General features: G+C 48.6%; 2 protein-coding genes across 5 annotated transcripts in view; one reads left to right on the top strand and one right to left on the bottom strand.

The window, feature by feature from the left end:
• Positions 1–20,404, bottom strand: part of LOC112307765 (UDP-glucuronosyltransferase 1A6) — a 46,309-nt gene that overhangs the window by 14,048 nt on the left and 11,857 nt on the right. The window contains exon 1 of one of the 4 annotated variants that reach the window (XM_045198281.3): positions 14,630–15,545. The exons of 2 other annotated variants lie outside the window; for them this stretch is intronic. In XM_045198281.3, coding sequence (XP_045054216.2) covers positions 14,630–15,493 — 864 coding nt within the window. In that variant the 5' untranslated portion in view covers positions 15,494–15,545. Of the gene's footprint in view, positions 1–2,645; positions 3,557–14,629; positions 15,546–20,404 lie in introns of those variants that run through there. One more of the 4 variants, XM_024563905.4, reaches the window with a different exon arrangement.
• LOC112307766 (dnaJ homolog subfamily B member 3) lies at positions 6,682–8,919 on the top strand. The gene has a single exon (XM_045198283.2). It carries the CDS (start codon positions 7,948–7,950, stop codon positions 8,746–8,748), a length of 801 nt encoding a protein of 266 aa, XP_045054218.2. The 5' UTR covers positions 6,682–7,947; the 3' UTR covers positions 8,749–8,919.

Raw genomic sequence — 20,404 nt, 5'->3', positions numbered from 1 at the left:
ACGGACTTCTATTTCGTTTCCTGAGACACAGTACCCCAGACTGGGCAGAGGGGGAAGGAAGGACTGTATGCGTTTGTGGGTATTCTAAGGGACTTCGGGATCTCAGTGAAGACATTAAGTCATTACTCTTAAGTTTGTATAACTTTTGAATAAATAATTCCTTTCCTTTTCACCAATCCCTGACATAATTCACCAATTGAGAGACGTAATTCCCTGGCAGAGGGCAAGGCGAACCTAGTACAGGGGTACCCCAGGAGAGGGAGGGGGTCCATTTGGTAATAGTGTATCGTTCCCCTCCTCCATGGGTCTGTTCTGTAACAATATCACTTTCAAAGTAGTGACCCCCCAAAAGTATAAACCACTTAACAAAAAAGTGAATAAGAAAGGAACAGAACAAATATGAAGAAAGCTGTAAAATATTTGATCTTTGTTAATGTAATGTTTGAAGCAACAAAAACAACAAAACACCCTGGAATGCAAATGCCAGTGTCCTCCCCAGGGAACCAGAGCGGAGAGCGAACAGAATAGCCCGTGGCACATAAACACCATGAGAAACTGTGTAGCAGTTAAAAACAGATATGATATTTAGAACTAGGACTACATCTGTGACATATTGATAACTGAGCAGACTGCTGGGTGAGCAACCAAAGATTCTCTACGTGTACGTATGCTTGTGTGTGATTGTGCGGATTACTACCTACCCAGGGACTGGTCCTCAGTTTGGGCCCCGCCCCCTCTTCTTGTTTTCAGTCATTCATGTAACAAATATTAGATGAGTGCCTATTATATACTTAGGGACACCAGTCACGTGCACATCCATTGCCAAGTGTTGGGGTGCAGGACCTGGCAGGAGTGGCCCCTGCTCCATATGTAAGGAGGAGACAGTCAATAAATAATTCTCTAAATGAAATAATCACGGGATTTGATGTGTTATAAAGGAAATAGCATCATGCTGTCTTTAGAGAGAAGGACTTCCTAGGGAAATGATGTTGAAGCTGACCTGAAAAATGAGAAGACGGCCACCTAACAGACACAGGGAACAGCACCCCAGGAAGAGGGAACAGCATGTTCAATGGTCTCAAGTGGGGAAGTGTTTTGGAAGGTCCCAGGAATGGAGAGAAGGCCAGCATAACCAGGACCATCCAGCCAAGTTCATAGACGAAGCCTTCTTGTCTATGGAATTTCCACTAAGCACGCACGTCTCCAAAGTGGAGCCTTTTCAGTTTCAAAGTGAATGTGAGACACAATCGTTTTTCTCTTGGGTCCTGCATAATGACACCAAAAGTATTTCTCTTTCATACCTCTCTAACTTGGACATGCCAGTAGCTTTCTTTCCTTTGACCTGAGATGTGCCTGTTAGTCTGGGAATATTTCATCTCTTCTTTTTCCTCTGTTTAAAAGAGAATAATTGGGGGGGGCGGATAAGGGGACTAAATGCTAATGGAAAAAATATAATTAAAAAATTTTAAAAAGAAAGAAAATAATTAATGTTTTCTATACTGCTAGGGTTTCTCCTTTTGCTTTCTGAAAATAATAGCACCTCCTTCTGTTTTACCCAGACCACACCATGAAACACAAACTTGTCCAATGGGCTACAGAGTATTAGAATCTTATTGCCAGGAGATCTCCCAGGGGCCATCAGATCTGTCCCCACGTCCCAGGGGAGGGGTCAGAGCCCCACAGAGGGGATCTGGTCCGAAGCAGTGGGGTGGCGGCACCCAGCCCTGATTTCCCACTTGGTGTTTCTCCTACCACCCTGAGTTTCTCCTTGCAATGACAACTGCATGATTGTTTACAATGTGAATCGCGCTGAAGGCACACTCGACATGAGATTCCCTGTTCTCCAAGGTGATGGCTCAGCCCCTGGAAAGTCACTCAACTCCCAGCAGACCCTCAGCCAATACTCAAAGAATAAATGAAGGAAGGCCCACTGAGATGTCACCTCCCCGAGAACCCTTTCCCACCCATCTTCCGGAGGGGCCTCTCCTGCTATTCTCCTCCACCCCCTCCAGGAAGAGGTAGTGCATGCTCCTTTTTGCATGCCTCAGATTCTGTAGTGGAGAAAGGAACAAGTGAGCGTTGCTGAGAAGGAGACTCAAGACCTTTCTGCCCAACGTCAGAACCTGACTGTCTGGTCATTTCCTTATTAGAGAAGATAGGACAGTGGGATCCAGCTGAGGAAGCTGGAATATCTAAAAACCGGAGGTGTAACCAGGAACATAAAGCCAGCTTTCCCTACAAGGATCTACAGATATCAAAAACTTACTTCAGCAATTTTGAATCTCGAGCGCCTGACCCAATCAAAAGCAAGGTGCATCCTGCATGCTTTTGTTCTCTGAAAACCCCCTGAACCCAGTGCTCTGTGCACATGCATCTAACCCTCATTGCCTCTAATTGATGACTATCCCCTGGAGCCCACGGAATAAAATGCCCAAAGTGTGCCTTCCTAAAGCCTCAGAGCCAAAGAAACAACCCAGGAGATGATTCCAAAGACAGTTACAAATTACAACTCAACCTAGGAAACTTGCAAGGGAGAAGTTAACACCAGGGGGCATTTGAAACTAGGCATGCTCACTCAGGATATTTCCATGCCAGTTCGCCTCCCTAAAGTCCGGGCCTGTGGAGTTCCCGCTCACACTACAAACCTGGGACAATGGTTTTTGGTCTGCGCAGTTGATCCCGCCAATGAAGACCATATTGGGCATGATGGGTCTGGCGTAATTCTTCACAAAGTCACTTCTGAGAAGCCACACAGAGGCAGAGCCCATAAGGTCCTGCACAGTCACGTCTTTCTGAAGGACTTCCGAGGCAAGCAGCCCATACGGGGAGTACACCACACTGCACAGAAAGCTCTCTGCCAAGGCAATGAGCATGTTCTTCACCCGCTGCAGGAAGGTCATGCGGTCCGAGTTGAATGACAGAGCCCTGGGCACATAGGACGGTGGGTTGGGGCACTGGGTGCCCTGAGAGTCCAAGCTGCATGGCAGTGCATTCAAGAAGAACACAGAGGGCAGAGCCAGGTACTGGGCCACGATGGGGCCGCAGGGGAGGAAAGGGTCTGTCAACAGAGCGTCGAAGCCGCCTTCGGCCAGGGAGGCCATCAGCTCCCTGTTGTGCAGTAAGTGGGAGCACGAGGACAAAAGCAGAGCCGAATCCTCCCGGACCTTCTTGTACATTTTGACCACACGCTGCAAGAAAGACCGCTTCTCAAACACATTATGCCCGAGGCCGGTAAAAGACGCTTCCAGGTCCTCCCTTCGGAACGGCACGGGGTACCTCTTCAAGGTGTAAAACGCTCCTTCTGTAATGTGCACGGACGCATCAGGCGCTAAGACCACTACCTCGTGCCCCCTCTGCTGCAACTGCTGGATGAGCCCGCGCAAGCTCAGCCAGTGGCTGCCGTCTATGGGGACCAGCAACAGCTTCCCGCCCTGGGACACGGCTGGGCCGAGCGCACACAGCAGCAGGCCCAGGACAAGCGGACGTGCACCCCGGGGCCCTGCCGTCATAGTGCCCCTGCCTTTGCCACCAAGAGTCCCATCTGCCAGAGTTTTGTCCTCTACCACGTACATTTTCCAAGAACTGATCTATACACCGAGTTAATGTTTGATGGTGTTAATGACTATGCCTGTTAGTCAGCGAAAGGCAGCAAAACACTAACTTCTAGAAATTAAAAGAGCGACAAGAGGTTTAACTGGTTGGAATTCTTTGTCAGCCACTCAGGTCACATTCTTGAGTGGGCAGAGAAGGCAAAGCCTGTCCAGCACTTTTTACTCCATTCAGTTAGTATTTTCATGGACCGAGAGAGTGTTACCTCAGGGGAAAATGCAATGTGGTGGAAACTCCACCTCCTTTCCAGAGATGAAGGAGAAAGCTGACTAGGCCTTGTAGAAAGAAAAGAAGGTGACATCGCGAGCCCAGCTTTGGCCCATGGGAACCTTTAAGAATGTCCTTCTCCGCAGCCCAAGCGTCTTTGACTCATCCCTCCAACAAGTATGGTGGAGTCCAGTGCGGTGCTGGGCCTGGAGGCTCCGGCACAGACTGACGCAGGTAGGTTTCTTGCCTCCCCAGAGCTCACCGTCCATCAAGGGAGACAAACAGACAATTTAAGCAGGTAAACAGACCCATCAGAGGTTGTCAAGAAGACTAAGAAGGACCCGAGGGCTAACGGGGTACAGAATGACGGGTAAAGGGAGCCCACTCGAGTGCGAGTGTATAGAAGGCCTTTTGCAGGACAGATCTGCATTCATTCTGAGAGGCAGTGAGAAACCTCATGGGTATATAAAAGACTGAAATCAGTAACAAAAAAACCCTTAAATTATACTTGTCACACCAGCCCAAGGGCCAGGGAAAGGAAGACACTTTGGGAAATTCCAATGACCTTGTTGAAGCAAAGGGTAGAGGTGAACGAAGATAATATGCCTTTATGGAGTGTGTACCATGAGCCAATTGCAGTGCCAAGCACTTTACAACGCCTCTTATGGAATCCCCTAGATTTATCCTGTCGAGGCAGGCACTATTATTCCCGTTTTACAGTCAAGAGCGCTGAGGCTCGGAGAGGCAAACTGATTTGCCAGAGTGCCATTATTTACTAAGTGGCAGAGTGAGACCCAGGCTGTGACTGTCAGGACCTAGAGACCCTGCTCTCTGCCACCATGCCCACTGGCCTCCAGCAGTGCCCAGGTAATAGTACACAAGGTCACGACTGATATCTACAACCAACTAGGCCTCAGAGGTAATGATCCCCACAGTCAGTGGCCAGTCGAAACAAGTGGAGAGAAGGCAGAGGGCAGGACTTTGCAACCACGTAGAATGTGCTCACGGGCACTGTGCTCACCCAGCACCAGCTGGCACCCCAGCAGATCAGGTGAAGGGTCAGGGACAAAGGCGGTAGTTGCCTAACAGAAATGCCCCCTCTGCAACAAGGGCAAACAGGAGAGCAGGCAGAACTGAGCGTCCCCACTCTCTCCTGTTGGGGCCCATTGCTGATCTGTACAATCCAAGGACGAAAGTGCAATATTCTGACCACGAACGGCAGTGGCCACCCATACTTGGAGGATCTGTTAGGAGGGACATGGAGAAACTGCCACCTTAAGTGTTCATGTCTTGTGGGACACAGTCACAGGGCCCCGGTCTTCCTGGTACTTAGAGTAGCAGGTACTTAGAACCCTCTTTCCATGTACCACCATCCTTCCTCCACAAACCTCCGGCCTTGCATGTGCTTGTCGATGAGTGCACACGTGTGTGCCCACATGCACGTGCACCCTGAAACTCCTCTGCCCTGCCCCCAGCATGCTCCATTCTCTAGGACCAAGAGTCTGGGTGAGGAGAAAAGGGGAGCCATGTCTTGGCTCATGGGTGTGCCCTTATATGAAATTCTAAAACCCATACTCCAGTTTCAACATCAAGGGCAATAATTCTCCTGAAGTCCTAATCTCATGGGAGTGCATCTGTAGATTACACGGAGCCAAAGGTTGTAAACACAGTCAGCAATGCAACGATTTTATGAGTTTCCTGCATCATGCAGCACTTCAGAACTTTGGGGGACTTCTATGTACCTAGACGGTTTCGGTCCCAACTCTACCCATGACTGGAGGACGTTGTTTACTAATATGAATAGCAGGCGATCCACATTCACTCTCAAGAATTACGACCACGAACCACCACTTAGCAATCCAATAAAGCTTCTACCCTAGGACCTGAGCAGACCCTACATGCAAAATCCATGGCTAATTCTTCCCTTCACCGAGTATTTATGTGGAGTGTTGGCCCCACTGGCACTATGCTAGGAACTGGCACTGGAAAACCAGGTTAGAAGTAGCTCGTGCCCATCAGGAGGGCTCCCATACAAGCAGTTACAGGGCCGGTGAGATGAGCCCTGGTAGGGAGCACCAGGGACCAAGGAAACACAGAACAGGGCAGAGATGTGGTCTTGCTGGGGGCGGGGGGTGGCAGCAGCTGCAGAGTGGGGTTGTCTGCGAGAGAGTTCCTGGAACCCCTTGGAAGGTGATTTCTTTTTAAAGCTGAAGCTGGTAGTTAGGAGATCCAGCATTCCACTCACTCCTCGCTCCTTCGACGGGACCAGACTGGAGCTGCTTGTTGACACTCCTAAAGTAAAGAAGCTGCATAAATAAGTCTATTGCCCTCTGGATAATCTCAGAGACCTGCCAGGGAAGCAAAGTGGGCTTCCTGGAATCTCCGTAGCGTTGTTTCATTCTGCCTTGTATCCTTGAGCAGTTTGCATATCTACCTCTGCTACTCATGTATGCCTACCAACTCATCTATCTAGATTCCTCACAGGCAGGGTTTCAGCACCAGCTTTGGTGATACCCAGGTGTCAGTCCGTGGGTTTTTTAAACGTTAAGCACTCAGTAAATGTTTCTGTATAGATGTGGCTTCCCTTCTCTCTTTGCTCTAGGTCCCATATTCAAGCAAGGAAGTACTGAATCCAGATAATTCTACCACTGCCTGTCAGACCCAGCTGCCATGGTCCTGTATGAGGTCTTTAGCCACCAATGTCCCCAGCCACTATCTGTGACTTCTGGCTCCTGGCGTCAGCCGCCCCTGCATGACCTCACCACACCACCACCCCTGGAACCTTGGTCAACAGCTTCTGAGGGCCCAGAATAAAATGGAGCCTCCTCAGCCTTGCCCTCAGAACTGGGGATGGATATAGCTCACCTGCCCAAGCACATGCCTCCTCTCAAGCCCTCTGCCTCTTTCCCTCCAGGCGTACTGGGTCTCTTGCTCTTCCACAAATACGCCTTGTGATTTCCCACATGGCTTTGTTCACACAGGACTCGACTCATAGTCAGCTTTTTATTCTTGTTTATTACGTGTTTACCAAGTGCCAGGTCCAGGGCTTTCCGTTCAGTCTCTCAAGGTGATATAAAGGTGGCAGTGTGTTCTGGTGATATAGTACACACACCCCTTTGAATCCACTACCCTTTATGATGAAGTTAGAGATTTCATTGGTTAATCATTTTCCTCCTAGAACGGTGTGACCTTTATTGGTGTTGCCTCACCAGCTATCAAAGCAAAGAATATAGGGTCACAGAGAGAATGAGAGAAATAGCCGATGCCAAGAAATGCCCGAAGTAAAATCGTGATTACAATGTAACAGTTTTAGTGGAAATAATCCCTGCCTCCCGAGTTCAGCTACATCACTATAAACACAGCCACCGAGTTTCGATCATTTTGATACTGGTTTGCGCCAGGGCACTCTGGGCAATCCCTAAGAATTTTTCAGGGGGATTTTGCAAAGTCAAAACTATTTCCATAGTTATATTGGACTTTTTCACTCTCGTTCTCTCCCAAGCGCCCAGGGGAGTCTCCAGTGGCCTCAGGACACGTGATATGACAATAGATTGAATGCAGAAGACATAAGAATCCAGCTTTCTTTGGCTAAGCCAGTGAGAAGCAAAAAATGTAAAAATGATGCCACTCTTCACGAAATCTTTTTGTTTTGAAAAAATAATTTTCTTCCATAAAACTATGATGTATGATAGCGTGTAATTGGTTTGTTGTAATTGAGTTGATTAATGAATTTTTCTGATGGAGCACGTATCGATAGACACAACCCACATAAACCAAAGCAAACAGGCCCTGAGGCCAAAAAGTTGGGAGAACTGTTGTCCTAGACAAAATCTATGACTGTCATCCAGCCCAGGGTGAATACATTCACTCCGTCTGTACCTCAGGCCAAGGGGAAGCTTGAGGTAAAGCCAACTTTAAGAAAATTATTCTCCACGGGTTAAATTCCTCTCTTTTGTACCCTATTTGGAGATCTCAGCTCGCCTGGGGAACGGGCGGGAGGAGCCAGATGGTGGGCGGGGCACTGGGTGGGAGGGGCTTCGGCCCCGGCACAAGGCGCGTCACAGAGCTCTTCGCAGGACGAGGGGCGTGCCTCCGAGCCCTGCTTCCTGGGATGCCGCCTGGACCAATGAGATGCGGGCTACGTCACAAGGGGCCACCTCCCGGGCAGCCTTGGCTCCCTGGCCCCTTGGCTTGCGCCTTGGGACTGCCAGCTGCGCTGCTCAGTGTTTTTGTTCCCCCGTGGGCCGTGGCCGTGGCCGGCCCTCCGACATGGTGGACTACTACGAGGTGCTGGGCGTGCCCCGGCGGGCCTCCGCCAATGCCATCAGGAAGGCCTACCGCAAACTGGCGCTCAAGTGGCACCCCGACAAAAACCCTGAGAGCAAGGAGGAGGCCGAGAGGCGATTCAAACAAGTGGCCCAGGCATACGAGGTGTTGTCCGACGCCAACAAGAGGGAAGTCTACGACCAGTACGGCGAGGGGGCGGTGCAGGACGCCGACGTGGGCAGTGGCGGCGGGCTCTTCCAGGACCCGTTCCAATACGTCTTCACCTTCCGTGACCCAGCCGAGGTCTTTAAGGAGTTTTTTGGTGGCCGGCACCCATTTTCGTTTGACTTGTTCAGAGACCCACTTATTTTGGGTCGGAGGAGCTCCCGGAGAAGCAGAAGCAGAGGGTCTGCACCCCTTTTCTCCACCTTCAGTAAATTCCCAGCGTTCGATGTTTTTTCTTCTTTAAATACAGGATTTAGTTCCTTTGCTGTTGAGAGGAATGGGGGCTCTTCTTCCTTCTCCATGACTTGCGGTAATGGTAGGATGGGGAACTTCAGGTCCGTGTCGACTTCCACCAAAATCATTAATGGCAAGAAAATCACCACCAAGAGAATCATTGAGAATGGCCAAGAAAGGGTGGAAGTGGAAGAGGACAGAGAGTAAAGTCCCTGATAATAAAGAGCAAAGATCAGCTGCTCGCATCCACACCGAGTAACGCCGGTGCTCGTTCAACTGAAAACACATTGGGAGCAATAGCAGGACATTTTTTTGAAGATTACGAGTGGACTCTACTTTCAGAATAACTGTACTCAGCAATTTATAAACAGCTCATGCCAGTCAATGCCTATTTGTTCTTATTGTTGGGACCACACGAATAAGACCTCTGTTGAAAATGTCCGCATACCCCTCGCTTATTTATAAAACATAACCCTGAGGCAGACGGTCTTAATTTCACGGTGGGGGCGGGGGGGGGGGGGGGGGAGAGGGGCAGGTAGGGGAGCAAAGTGTTCATAGCAGCAGGCAGGCAGTTCGTTCTAAAGTTAATATGGTGGAGATCAAACGGTTTACTTCATGTTTTTAGCACATAAGGGTACAAGATAGGAGTATATTAATAATGCCTAAAGATGTTTTTAGTTCTATATACTTGCTGGTGACTAGTAAGAGTTAACTGTTGTTTAAACGAGATGGTAAGCCTAGGCTTCTGGAAAGCAGATAAACCTGGTAAAGTGGGTGTAAGTTTCCAAAGGATGCTGTAACAAATTACCACAGACTTGGTGGCTTTAAAAAAAATCCACATTTATTCTCTTAAAGGTCTGCAGGTCGGCAGTCTGAAGTCAGTGTCACCGACCTAAGAGTGACACTCAGAGTCCCTGTTGTCAGGGGCGTGCTCCCTCCAAAGGATGTGGGCTAAGTAAGTGAATTTCTCACCATCACATGGTTGGTTGGTAATATTAGGACCACATTCAGGTCACTTAAAACAATGATAGTGATGATTCAAGTATTTACATTCATACAAATCTGATTCCTAGCCTTGACTCAACTCGCTTCTATAGCTTTGACTGATGGAAATGTGAAAAGCGTTTCTACAAGGCTCCATAAAACTATCACATTGCCACACACAGGTTGCGTCTCATATCAAATTAGGGTGACGAAAGCCAGGTTTCACTTGGAATATTGATCGGGCAAGGCAACACACACGTCTGAGGAGTAGCATTTTGTTGGACTAGTCTGTGCCCCCAGAGAAAACCTGTAGGGGTACGGTTGCCTTGGGATAATCTACCGCCAACAGTGCCATTGCCCCTGGTCATCTCCAAGGGGAGACTCACGTAAAGCATAAGAGCAAAACGACAGCTGAACTAGACCAACTGACACTGCTGCCCGTAGGAGAATGAGTTCGGTGCCCTGAAAGTCCCATCCTCATGAGATGGCCTGCAAATGGCAGGAAGCCAGGATTCAGCCACACCTGTCCCACAGGGGCACCACGTCAAAGAGCCACCGTATAAAAAGTATCAGGATGAAACAGAGCTTCTAAAAAATGAGATCATTAGCTTGCCAAACAAAGGAACTCACCCCAGCGAAGACGTTCCCAAAGTATCTTGCTGGAAGTGAGGATTGGGGGAGCAGGCGGACGCAGGGTGTCGGGAGTTTGGATGTGAGAGGAAGAAGGGTACACACTTTCATGGTAGATGTGCCAAGTAAGAGTTGAAAACTACCACTCTCGAGAGGACAGAGTAAGAGCATTTGTGTCTACACGATTGGTTAAAATAAGTCCCCACCGTTCAGCAGCCAGGAAAGCCTTCACTTGGGTCCAGTAAAAGTCTGAGGTCATAGATCTTCAACAGCCCTGGCTCGTTCTAATAGTTGAGGTCATACACAGCACTGAGTTTTGAAATATCCTGATCACTGCTTCCAGGTGGGAAGTTTCTCCTTAACAGAAATATAAAACATTTTATTTAAAAAATTTTCAAAATTGAAAATCTCTTTTAAAATGTCTGGGCTTTCAGATCAAAAAAATAAAAGGCATTTCCTCCGTTGCAAACGTGACTGCCTGGAGTCCCCTGCGGTGAGGAACTCCCTGGAATCACTCCCGTCTTCCCACAGAGCGCACCAGGCAGGGAGACACACGTTCCTGCAACACCCAAGAGGCCTGGAGACCTGTGGCCATCTCGGCAGAATCCCAGCAGCCAAACACCTCACACACCGCCGGTTTAGATCTGCTTACCACACAAACGGAAAGGGAGACCTTCCTCATCTTAGGAAATCATTCCCTCAACTGCCGACCTCTCTGGGAATTCCCGATTCCACCTAGCCGTCCTTCTCCATAAACACAGAGTCCTTCCGTTGTGTTCGCTCCCACTCTCTGAACTCCCTTTCAGTGTGACTCCGGCGACCAGCAGTCTGGTGTAACCACACTCTGGGCGGGCATCATTGCCCTCATTCCTGAGATAGCCTGTCCATCTTTATCCCACTCAGTTGAATTTTAGACTTTTAAGTAACTTAGCGAACTCTTCCTCCTACTCATAAACAACTTGTTGTATACCCAATCAGAAATAAGCTTTGTGAAGGCGGGCTTCTCTAAAGGAGCCTCATTTTGCTTCCACTTAGGGGATAAGAATATTTATGTAAGACCAGGGTAGTGCTTCATTTGACTTATCTATACTTGGCAAAGTTGAGAAGGGTTCTTTGCTTGGAGCTTTATGAAAACAAAATTATTCACTGAAAATAAGTGTATACTCGCCTCCTTGAGGGGGGATAGTAACTGACTTGAAGTAAGCAAGATCATGAATTTTTGAAATGCACATAGAAAGCCAAAAAGATCACAGTGGATGGTACGACAGTAAAATCAGTGATACAAATATACTCTTTGGAGACACTCCCCCAGGATGCAGTGGAGACATACAGAAGATGAAGGTGGAGAGCAAGATGACAGTGACAGAGACTGGAAAACAGAAATCTGTGGATGACACACCTTCCCAACGGAACCAGAAGAAATCATTTAACAATTTGGAGGAGGACTTGAAAATGTCAATAAGATCTGGCTTTAACTTTAGACTTACTTTGCATGGTAGGAACAAAAACGGCCCCGTAAGGATGTCTAGTCTCATGCCTGGAACCTGACCAGGCAGAAGGGACTTTGCAGGTACAATTAAGGTAAGGGTCTTGACATAAGGAGATTATCTTAGATTATCTGGGTGAAGTCACTTAATCACAAGGGCCCTGTAAGTGAAATAGCGAGGCAGGACAGCAGAGGGTTAAACACGCTACGCTGCATTGATGGAAAGGGAAAAGTGCCAGAGAATTTCCACCATGACAACAGCAACAAGAAAAACCTTGTTAAAAAAGAGAAACAGTGCAGAAAGAATGAGTTTATACCAAATGGAAGGAATAAAATCAAGTACATAAATTACGTGAATTTACAGAATTCTTACAGCAGAAGAAACTATCACAAGAGGCATTTTTTAAATGTTTTTAAAAACTCTTTAAGGAAGGTTTTTTATGAAGTTTCTAAGTTAAAACTAGACACAACTTTACATAAATGGCCAAATGGGTTTTGGCAAAGGTGGCAAGAGCATCCCGTGGGGAAAGACAGTCTCACAGCACGTACTTCTGGGAATCTGGCCGCCCACGTACTAGAGGAGGAAGCTGGGCCCTTAGCTGACACCACACACAAAAACCGACTCAACGTAAATAAAGCAAGCACATGCAAAGCCTGACGCACGATAAAGCTCCTAGAAGGAAACGCAGGACAAATTGTGACATTAGATTTGGCTATGATTTTTGGATATGACACCAAAGACACAGGTAATGAAAAATAGACAAATCGGACTTTATGAAAATTTTTAAATTTGTACATCAAATGGTACTATCAACAGAGTAAAAAAGAACCCCCCAAAAGGAGAGAAAATATTTGCTAATCATTTATATGGTAAGTAATTAATATGCAGAATACACAGACAACTTCAAAAACTCAACAACAACAACAACAACAAAAAACGCATTCATAAATGGGCAAAAGACTTGGAAAAGCATTTCTCCAAGGCAGATACACAGGCGGCCAACAAGCATATGAGAACATGCTCAACATCACAAATGCAAATGCAAATCAAAACTAGAATGAGATGGCACATCACATTTATAGGAGGACTACTTGAAAAACAAAAGAAAACAAATGCTGGAGAGATGTGGAGAAATTGAAATGCTTGTGCGCTGTTGGTAAGAATGTAAGACTGCCAACACTGTGGAAAATAATATGACAGTTCCTCTAAAAATTAAAAATAAAATTACCATATGATACAGCGATTCCGCTTCTGTGTGTCTAAACCCCAAATCCTGTAAAGCAAGGTCTGAAAGAGCTACCTGGACCCCCACCTGCATAGCAGTGTATTTCACAATAGCTAAAAGGGGAAAGTAACCCAAGTGTCCATCGAAGGGTAAATAGAGAAGCAGACACCGTCAGCCTATACGCTGGAGTATCATGCAGCCTTAAAGAGATTGGGAATTCTGAGATCTAGCACAACGTGAGTGCAACTTGAGGACATTATACTCAATGAAATAAGCCGGTCACAGAAAGACAAATACTGGGTCACTCCACCTTTATGAGGTACCTAGAGCAGTGAGTTCAGAGAGACGGGAAGTAGTGGAAGAGCTGTGGTTGCCAGGGGCTGGCGGGGCGGGGGCTGGGGGGGGGAGTTGTTGTTTAACAGGAATAGAGTTTCAAATTCTCGAGATTAAAAAAGTTTTAGAGATTAGTCGCACAACTATGTGAAATAGTATACATTAGTGAAGCATACACTTTATCATGGTTAAGATGGTAAACCTTATGGCAGGGGTATTTTACCACAGTTTTTAAAATGTTAAAGGCGAACTATGAAGAAAATACAATAGTAATAAAACTATGTACACTAATCATGCAGCTATACATGTAAGCAAAAACTATTAAAATTCCAAAGATAAATTGAGCTAAATTTAAATAGGGTGTCATTTAAGACATCTTTTTCAGAATTGGGCATGTTGAGTTTTTTAATAGAAAAAATTAAAAATACACATTTTAGGAGCATCTACGGAACATTCACAAGAGTTGCTCTCATGCTGTCTGACACAGGAGCCGTTAGTGATGCAAGACTATCAACCATTTGAAATGTTCCTAGTGCAGATTGAAATACGCTGTAAGTATAAAATAGACACCAAAATTTTGAAAACAGTAGCCCTGCCTGGTGTGGCTCAGCAGATTGAGCACCAACCTGCGAACCAAAGGGTCACCGATTCCACTCCCAGTCAGGGCACATGCCTGGATTGCAGGCCAGGTCCCCAGTAGGGGGTGTGAGAGAGGCAACCACACATTGATGTTACCCTCCCTCTCTATCTCCCTCCCATCTCCTCTCTCTAAAAATAAATAAATAAAAATGTAAAAAACATTTTGAAAACAGTATTAGACAGAAAAAGAATGTAAAATACCTCATTAATAATTTGATATTGAGAATATGTTGAAAGGATAATGTCTTGGATATATTTGGCTACAAAAGTATATTAAAATTAAGATTCTTTTTGCTTTTCTTTAAACATGCCTACAAACAAGTTTTGAATAACGTATGTGGCTTGAATTACATTTCTCCGCAGTCCCCTTTGAGGAAGAATCACTCCCAAGGGTTTGTCAACAAAGGCCATGTGCTCATTCTTTCCCCCGTCCACTCAACACCCACCAGCAAAATCTCCCTGATGCACCAGCTCACGACTCAGTGTCTCCACTCCTGCCCAGCTGGCGAAAACTGCACAACCATAAAGACGGTACCTTCGCCAAAGCACAATCACGTGGATCACACCCTACGACAGAACTTCATCCCACCTCTCGCTCCTCTTACTGAGCATCACAAACCTTCACCGCACTAGTGACGCCACCGGAATGATTTATCTCCCCAAAGACTTAGAGGGAGAACGAGAGGTAGAAACCCACAGAAACGATGGGTGGGTACGTCAGCACTTGGAATTTAAAAAACAAAGCGCGCCTTGCCCGACACACGGGTTGCATATAAGCACAGATACAGACCTGAGACAGTGGCTTCCTGTGGGCACAGTTGATGCCTCCAATGAAGACCATGTTGGGCATGACCGGCCTGGGGTAGTCCAACACAAAGTCTGCTCTGAACAGCCACAGGGATGCGTAGCCGAAAATGTCCACCAGCGACACCTGTCTCTGCAGAAGCTCAGAGGCCAGGCTCACGTAAGGAGATAAAGAAATGTGGCAAGGGTACTTCACGACCAGAGGGTAGAGCATGTTCTTGACCCTTTGCAGGAATGTCATGTGATCCGAATGCCTTGTCAATAACCTGGGAATATATGAAGAAGGGTTTGGGCACTGGGTGCCCTCATAATCAAAGTCACATGGAATGGCACGCAAAAAAAACACAGCAGGAAGGGACAGGTACTGAGCCAGCACTGCCCCGCAGGGGTAGACGGGGTCCGTCAAAACCACGTCGAAGGCACTGGCGTTCAATTGCCGGATCAGGTCCTTGTGATGCACCAGCTCCTCACAAGACTTATAAAAGGCAAGAGACACATTTTTCAAAACTGCCATAGATTTCCAAAATGTTTTTAGATAATGTACTCTTTCAAAAATCAGGTGACTCTGGCCCAGCATGATGTACTGAAATTCATCCTGGGTGAACGGAATGGCATAGGTTTTCAGGGTGAAAAAGTCTTCCTTCTTGATGTGCAAAGTCACCTCCGGGGAAAGGACCACTATTTGGTGCCCTCTAGCGTGGAGCTCCTGCACGGCCTCCCGCATGCTGAGCCAGTGGCTGCCTTCCATGGGGACCACCAGCACCTTCCCGCCCTCAGCCCAGGGCCCAGCAGACAGGAAGAGCAGCAGCCCCGTGAACGCAGGCAGGGGAATGGGGGGCCCTGCAGCCATCTCTGTAGACGCACAAGCAGCTGACTTTTCAGCTCCGACTGTGTCTCGATGTGTTTTCTTTGTCTTATCCTGCCATCCAGCCAATTAACTGAAGGGCACCTCCCTGGAAGGTTGGGCTGCTTACGTTAATCATTACAGAATGAGTTTGTCCTTGTCCTTCACCCTTCTACTTTCCCTAGGGAGATAACAATCTCCCTTACTTTGGAGAAGTTCATCGGAGTTTTGCTGCTCTCTCCAGGGAACTTTCTAGTTCACTCTCCTTGTTTCTCATTCAATTTCCCAAACAAGGCTGTGGATGTCCATCTCAACTCTTCACCGCCCGCTCCTCTGTGAACCAGGCTCTCCAGGGCTGTGACTGAGCTCCGAGGGGTCCCCGGTGCCCGGTCCCCAACCAGAACCTTGCTGCTGGATGTGCCCTTATTCGAGAACTCTTAAAACTCTTTCCTTCCTCTGGCGGGTAACACAGAACACACCCAGCAAGTATATGTCACATGGCCAAGACAGCTTCCTGCCACGGGGAAGAGGGCCTGGCTCCCTGGTTTTGTCCCTCTTCCACACAAGGACATCTCTGCAATGTGCAGGGAAGAGCCTACGTGAGCAGCTGTCGACTGTGGCAACATCTGGAGGGACCCTGAGCTCAAGTCTTGGAAAAGACAACGCAGGGCTTGTTGAGAGTTCCCCGCCCACTTCCGGGAATAGGAGTTTAGGTTATCCACAGCACAAGTGAGCAGTGACACGGTGGGGTCGGAAAGCGCCTTCCTCCCTGGGCCTGTGCTCCACAGGACAGGAGGGAGCTGCCACCTCGCCTCAGGCTAGGCTCTGTCTGAATTCCTCTCCTCTGGGCTGCCGTGGGTACCAGTCCTTCGCTACTCGGTTTCAGGGAGTGAGATGCACCTTAATGCAGGCCTTTCGTACATCCTGCAGGGTATGTTCAGGCTTTTCTCCAAGGTCATTCACAGCCCTAAGTCCTCATGAGAATGGATTCCTCCAGAACAGGATGGGCTGCCCAATGCTTGGGGTCCTCCTGGGGTCACGTGCCTGTGAGGCCAGGCCTGTTCCAGCAAGGGACTCCCACATGAGCTCAGCTGCCATCTCCTTGTCCTGTTCACCCTGGGGACGGTGTGAGTGGGCTCTTGTCCATCCTTGGTTTCCACCATACCGACATCCAGGCTCAGGCTGCCATGACTAGCGAGGCTGAGGCGTCCCTTTGGAAGGAAATGACCCCCCAACAGAGTCCACCCTGGGCATCTGCACACACACCAAGACACTGCCCATGTGACACCGGCCGCCGCAGTGTGGGCAGGGTTAGGTCCCACCCTGTCTCGTAGGTTCTGAGTCCAGGATCCTGGCCCCTCCGAAAGCAACTGCTCTGCTCTCTTTTTCTGATCCTCTTTCTGTCTGGGACATAACCGTATGTCTTCCCCAAGGCTCCATTTCTGTCCCCCACTCACGGGTGAAATCCTACCATTTCTGTCCCCACCCCCACCCCCACTCACCTCTACAAAAAGCCATGCAACATTACTTGAGTATGCCGGCCCTAGACTGCTCACACCCCACGTTAGAAGCACGAGGGCGAACGGAGCCAATATCTGGGAAGGTGCGACCTCAGTTTGCTACTGGCGCTGCAGCCGCTGTTATTACTATTAGCAAGAGCAGCTGCCCTCAAGGATTCTTGCCGCCGCCTTGTCACTGGCAGAAGCGGCAAGCCACTGGAGCCAGATTACCTTCTTTCTGTGAAGAACTCAGTAGGCTCTGTCCCTTGTGTGGCTGTCACTGCACTGGACACTGTCACAGGGCACGTATCCCAGGGCCACCATTCTAACTTTCGTCACTGTGGTCACCAGCTCTGTGGTCACAACCCAACCTGACAAGATGCTGTCAACCAAGCAGGAACGTGGGGCCACCTAGGGACCTGGTGGTGATGGTGCTGTTTCCTCTGCTCCGATGGGAGATCTAAATAAATCTAGACAGAGTAGATGAGGAGGCACGCGGTGTCCTGGATGGGAAGGTTTAACATCGGAAGGCTCTTGATTTTGTCCCAGAGTAAGGTATAGATTTAATACAAAGTCAAACAAAATCTCACTGGGATTTTTAACATGGCAAAAAATATTTACTTCACCCACAAGCATTTCTGTCTTCTGGTAATACAGCAGTAGCCCTTACCAGACCAGCGCTCTGCCAAGTAATCATCATAAATTTTTACACTCCTCCCCAAAATTTTAAGCTGTCTGAAGGTGCTAGACAGAAAGAAAAAACAGGCAGAAACTGAAGGGGAACAAGGGGACACCAAATGACTCAGGAGCAGAAGGGTGGCCAAAGGCCCAGGTAGAGTCTCCTTAGCCCCCACCTCCCCTACCCCTCCTTCTGCCCTCGCCCATTGCTCCTGCTCCTGTCTGTTAACAGGCAGGTTATGTACAGCTGCTGCATCTCCACGTGGCCAGAAGGTGGCCAGCACCTCAGTCAGCTGATCTCCCCCGGCAGCCAGCACCACCGTGGGGCGGTGAGGCCAAGAGGCGCACACGTGTCCTCCATGCCAGGGCGTGTTTCCTCGGCAACCTGCTCATAGCACCAAACTGTCAGGGCACCGGTACCAATGCCAGGGCAGGACTGCAGCTGCACTGAGGATAGTGGAGACCGCTGCTCTGCCAGCCGCCAGGGAAAGAAGGCCCAACACCTCTGCCCTCTGCATCTTGCCACCGGAGTCACCAAGAAGAACACAGCGTGGTCTGGCAGTGGATGCAACAGACTGTTCTTATACGGGAGAGTGAGACAGCTTCAGCAGCGACCCCCCGCGGCCAGCAGGTGTCTCCGACGGCGGACACAGAACAGCTCACCTGCCCACACCCACACTGTGCTGCAGTGGGAAGGCCCTGGCCCCTCCCCCTGGAGGGTAGATATAACAGTGGGGTTGGCCAGGTGCCAAGCGACCCACCAGCTTCCAGCAAAGACAAAGGAGCTTTCTTCGAGCCTGAAACAGGAAAGACTTGCCTGCACCAGGTGATTAGGCAGCACAGGCTCCTGGTGGGGAAGACTCCCACACCCAGGCCCCATTATTATGTGGCCCCGGGGAGACTGCCTTTCCCAGCACCCATTCGGATGGCTCTTTGCATGTGGGCAAGCCACAGCTGGTGCCACCTCACACCCCTGAAACTCATTCTCAAATGCTTTGATGTCCCCACGGACCCCTGCACAGAGGCGTGGAAAGGGCAGGAAGCATCCTCATCAATAAGAGAGTAAATGACTCGGGAAATTCAGGGAGCCATGGGCAATCACAGGAAGCAGGAGGCTGCACACCAAGGGTGCGCTCACTTCCTAGGGCTGCTGACACGGAGTGCCCAGACTGGGGGACTGAGAACAAGAGAGAAGTGTGTTGCCTCATACTCTGGAGAGCACAGCCCAGATCAGGAATGCTCCCTTGAAGGCTCTGGGGAGTGTGGGGAGTCTTTCTTTGCCTCTCTCAGCTCCTGGTGTTTGCCTGCAGCTCTTGGTCTTCCGCAGCTTACAGATGCATCCCTCCAGCCCCATGCCCATCTTCTCCCTGCATGTGTTCGCGCCATCTGCCTCTGATGTGTCTCTCTCTGTATCCGAATTTCCCCCTCTTTATAAGGACATTCGTTATACTGGGGCCCCCTTAATGACCTGATACTAACTTGATTACCTCTGCAAAGATTGTTTCCAAAGAAGGTCATATTCTCAGGTGCTGGGGGCTCAGGACTCTTTTGAGGGGGACCCAATTCCATGAGCCTCATGGGCTAAGCTGGGGGCCTGAGCTTTCCCCTACAGACTGGGGCAGCCACTGAGGTGGGTGCGGTAGGTTTGGCTTTGCATTCCTGAAACGTCCCCCTCACGCAGAAGTACATGATGACTTAGTAGGTCAGGCTGGACCCGGGGAGTCCCATCGGGAGCCTGCTCATGAAAGGGGAGGAACTGAACCAAAGCTGCAGAGGCCCTGGGGAGAGTGGAAATAACTCCAATGTCCATCGGCTGATGAGTCGATACACAAAGTGTGGTATATCCATGGCACGAAATACCACTGGGTAATAAAAAATAAGGCTACAACATGATGAACCTTGGAAACATTATGCTGAGTGACAAAAAGTCAGTCCCATTACTATACGATTCAATTTGTATGAAACGATCAGCATACCTTTGGATAGGTAAATCCAAAGAGACAGGAAGCTGATTAGTGGTGGCCAGAGGGTGAGGAGAAGCGGGAGTCAGGAGTAACTGCTAATTGGTACTTTTGTGTGTGTTAGCGGGCAGGGGGTGATGGAAAATCTTCTAAAAGTGATTGTGGACACAGTTGCACAACTCCGTGACGACATGAGAAACCGTCGAATCGTGAACTTTAAATGAATTGCATGGTAGATGAGTTTTATCTTAATATAAAATAATCCATTTAATTTCATTCTCCTCGAGTTATCTGAATTATTAACCAGCCTAGTTTCTAGTGTTTCAGATACTTGTGTTGAGTCCTTTTTATTTTTTAACCTTGCTCATGCCAGCACTTCACCGCCCGATGGACAAACATTTTGTAACAAAATCCTTGCCGAGACAGTGTTCCACGCGTCTGTTCATCTCCAAGATAACCAGTCATAAAGGTAAACTCGGGGTTGGGAAAGAGAAGCGAGCCGCTATAGGAATTGTAGACATTGGCTCGGGTCACGTGTGTCTGAAAGTGCCTGTTAAGCATGACTTGGCATTTTGGGGGGTTGGTTCCCCTGACTTGCTTAGAATTCAATCCTCAGCTCAGCTGACCGTGTTGAGATTTTAGCCTGAGTGTGATCTGCTTGGAGACACCCCCATAGGGGGAAGAGGTGACTCAGGGGTGGGCAAAGGGTGCTTGCTGCCCTCTCACCACCCGGCTCCCGCCCTGCTGCGTAGAAGTCACGGATACTCACTTGGAATTTA

This window comes from Desmodus rotundus, chromosome 2 (assembly GCF_022682495.2).
Source record: "Desmodus rotundus isolate HL8 chromosome 2, HLdesRot8A.1, whole genome shotgun sequence".
Taxonomy (NCBI): Eukaryota; Metazoa; Chordata; class Mammalia; order Chiroptera; family Phyllostomidae; genus Desmodus; species Desmodus rotundus.
The sequence above is the reverse complement of the archived record's forward strand: the minus strand, read 5'-3'. Positions and strand labels throughout refer to the sequence as shown.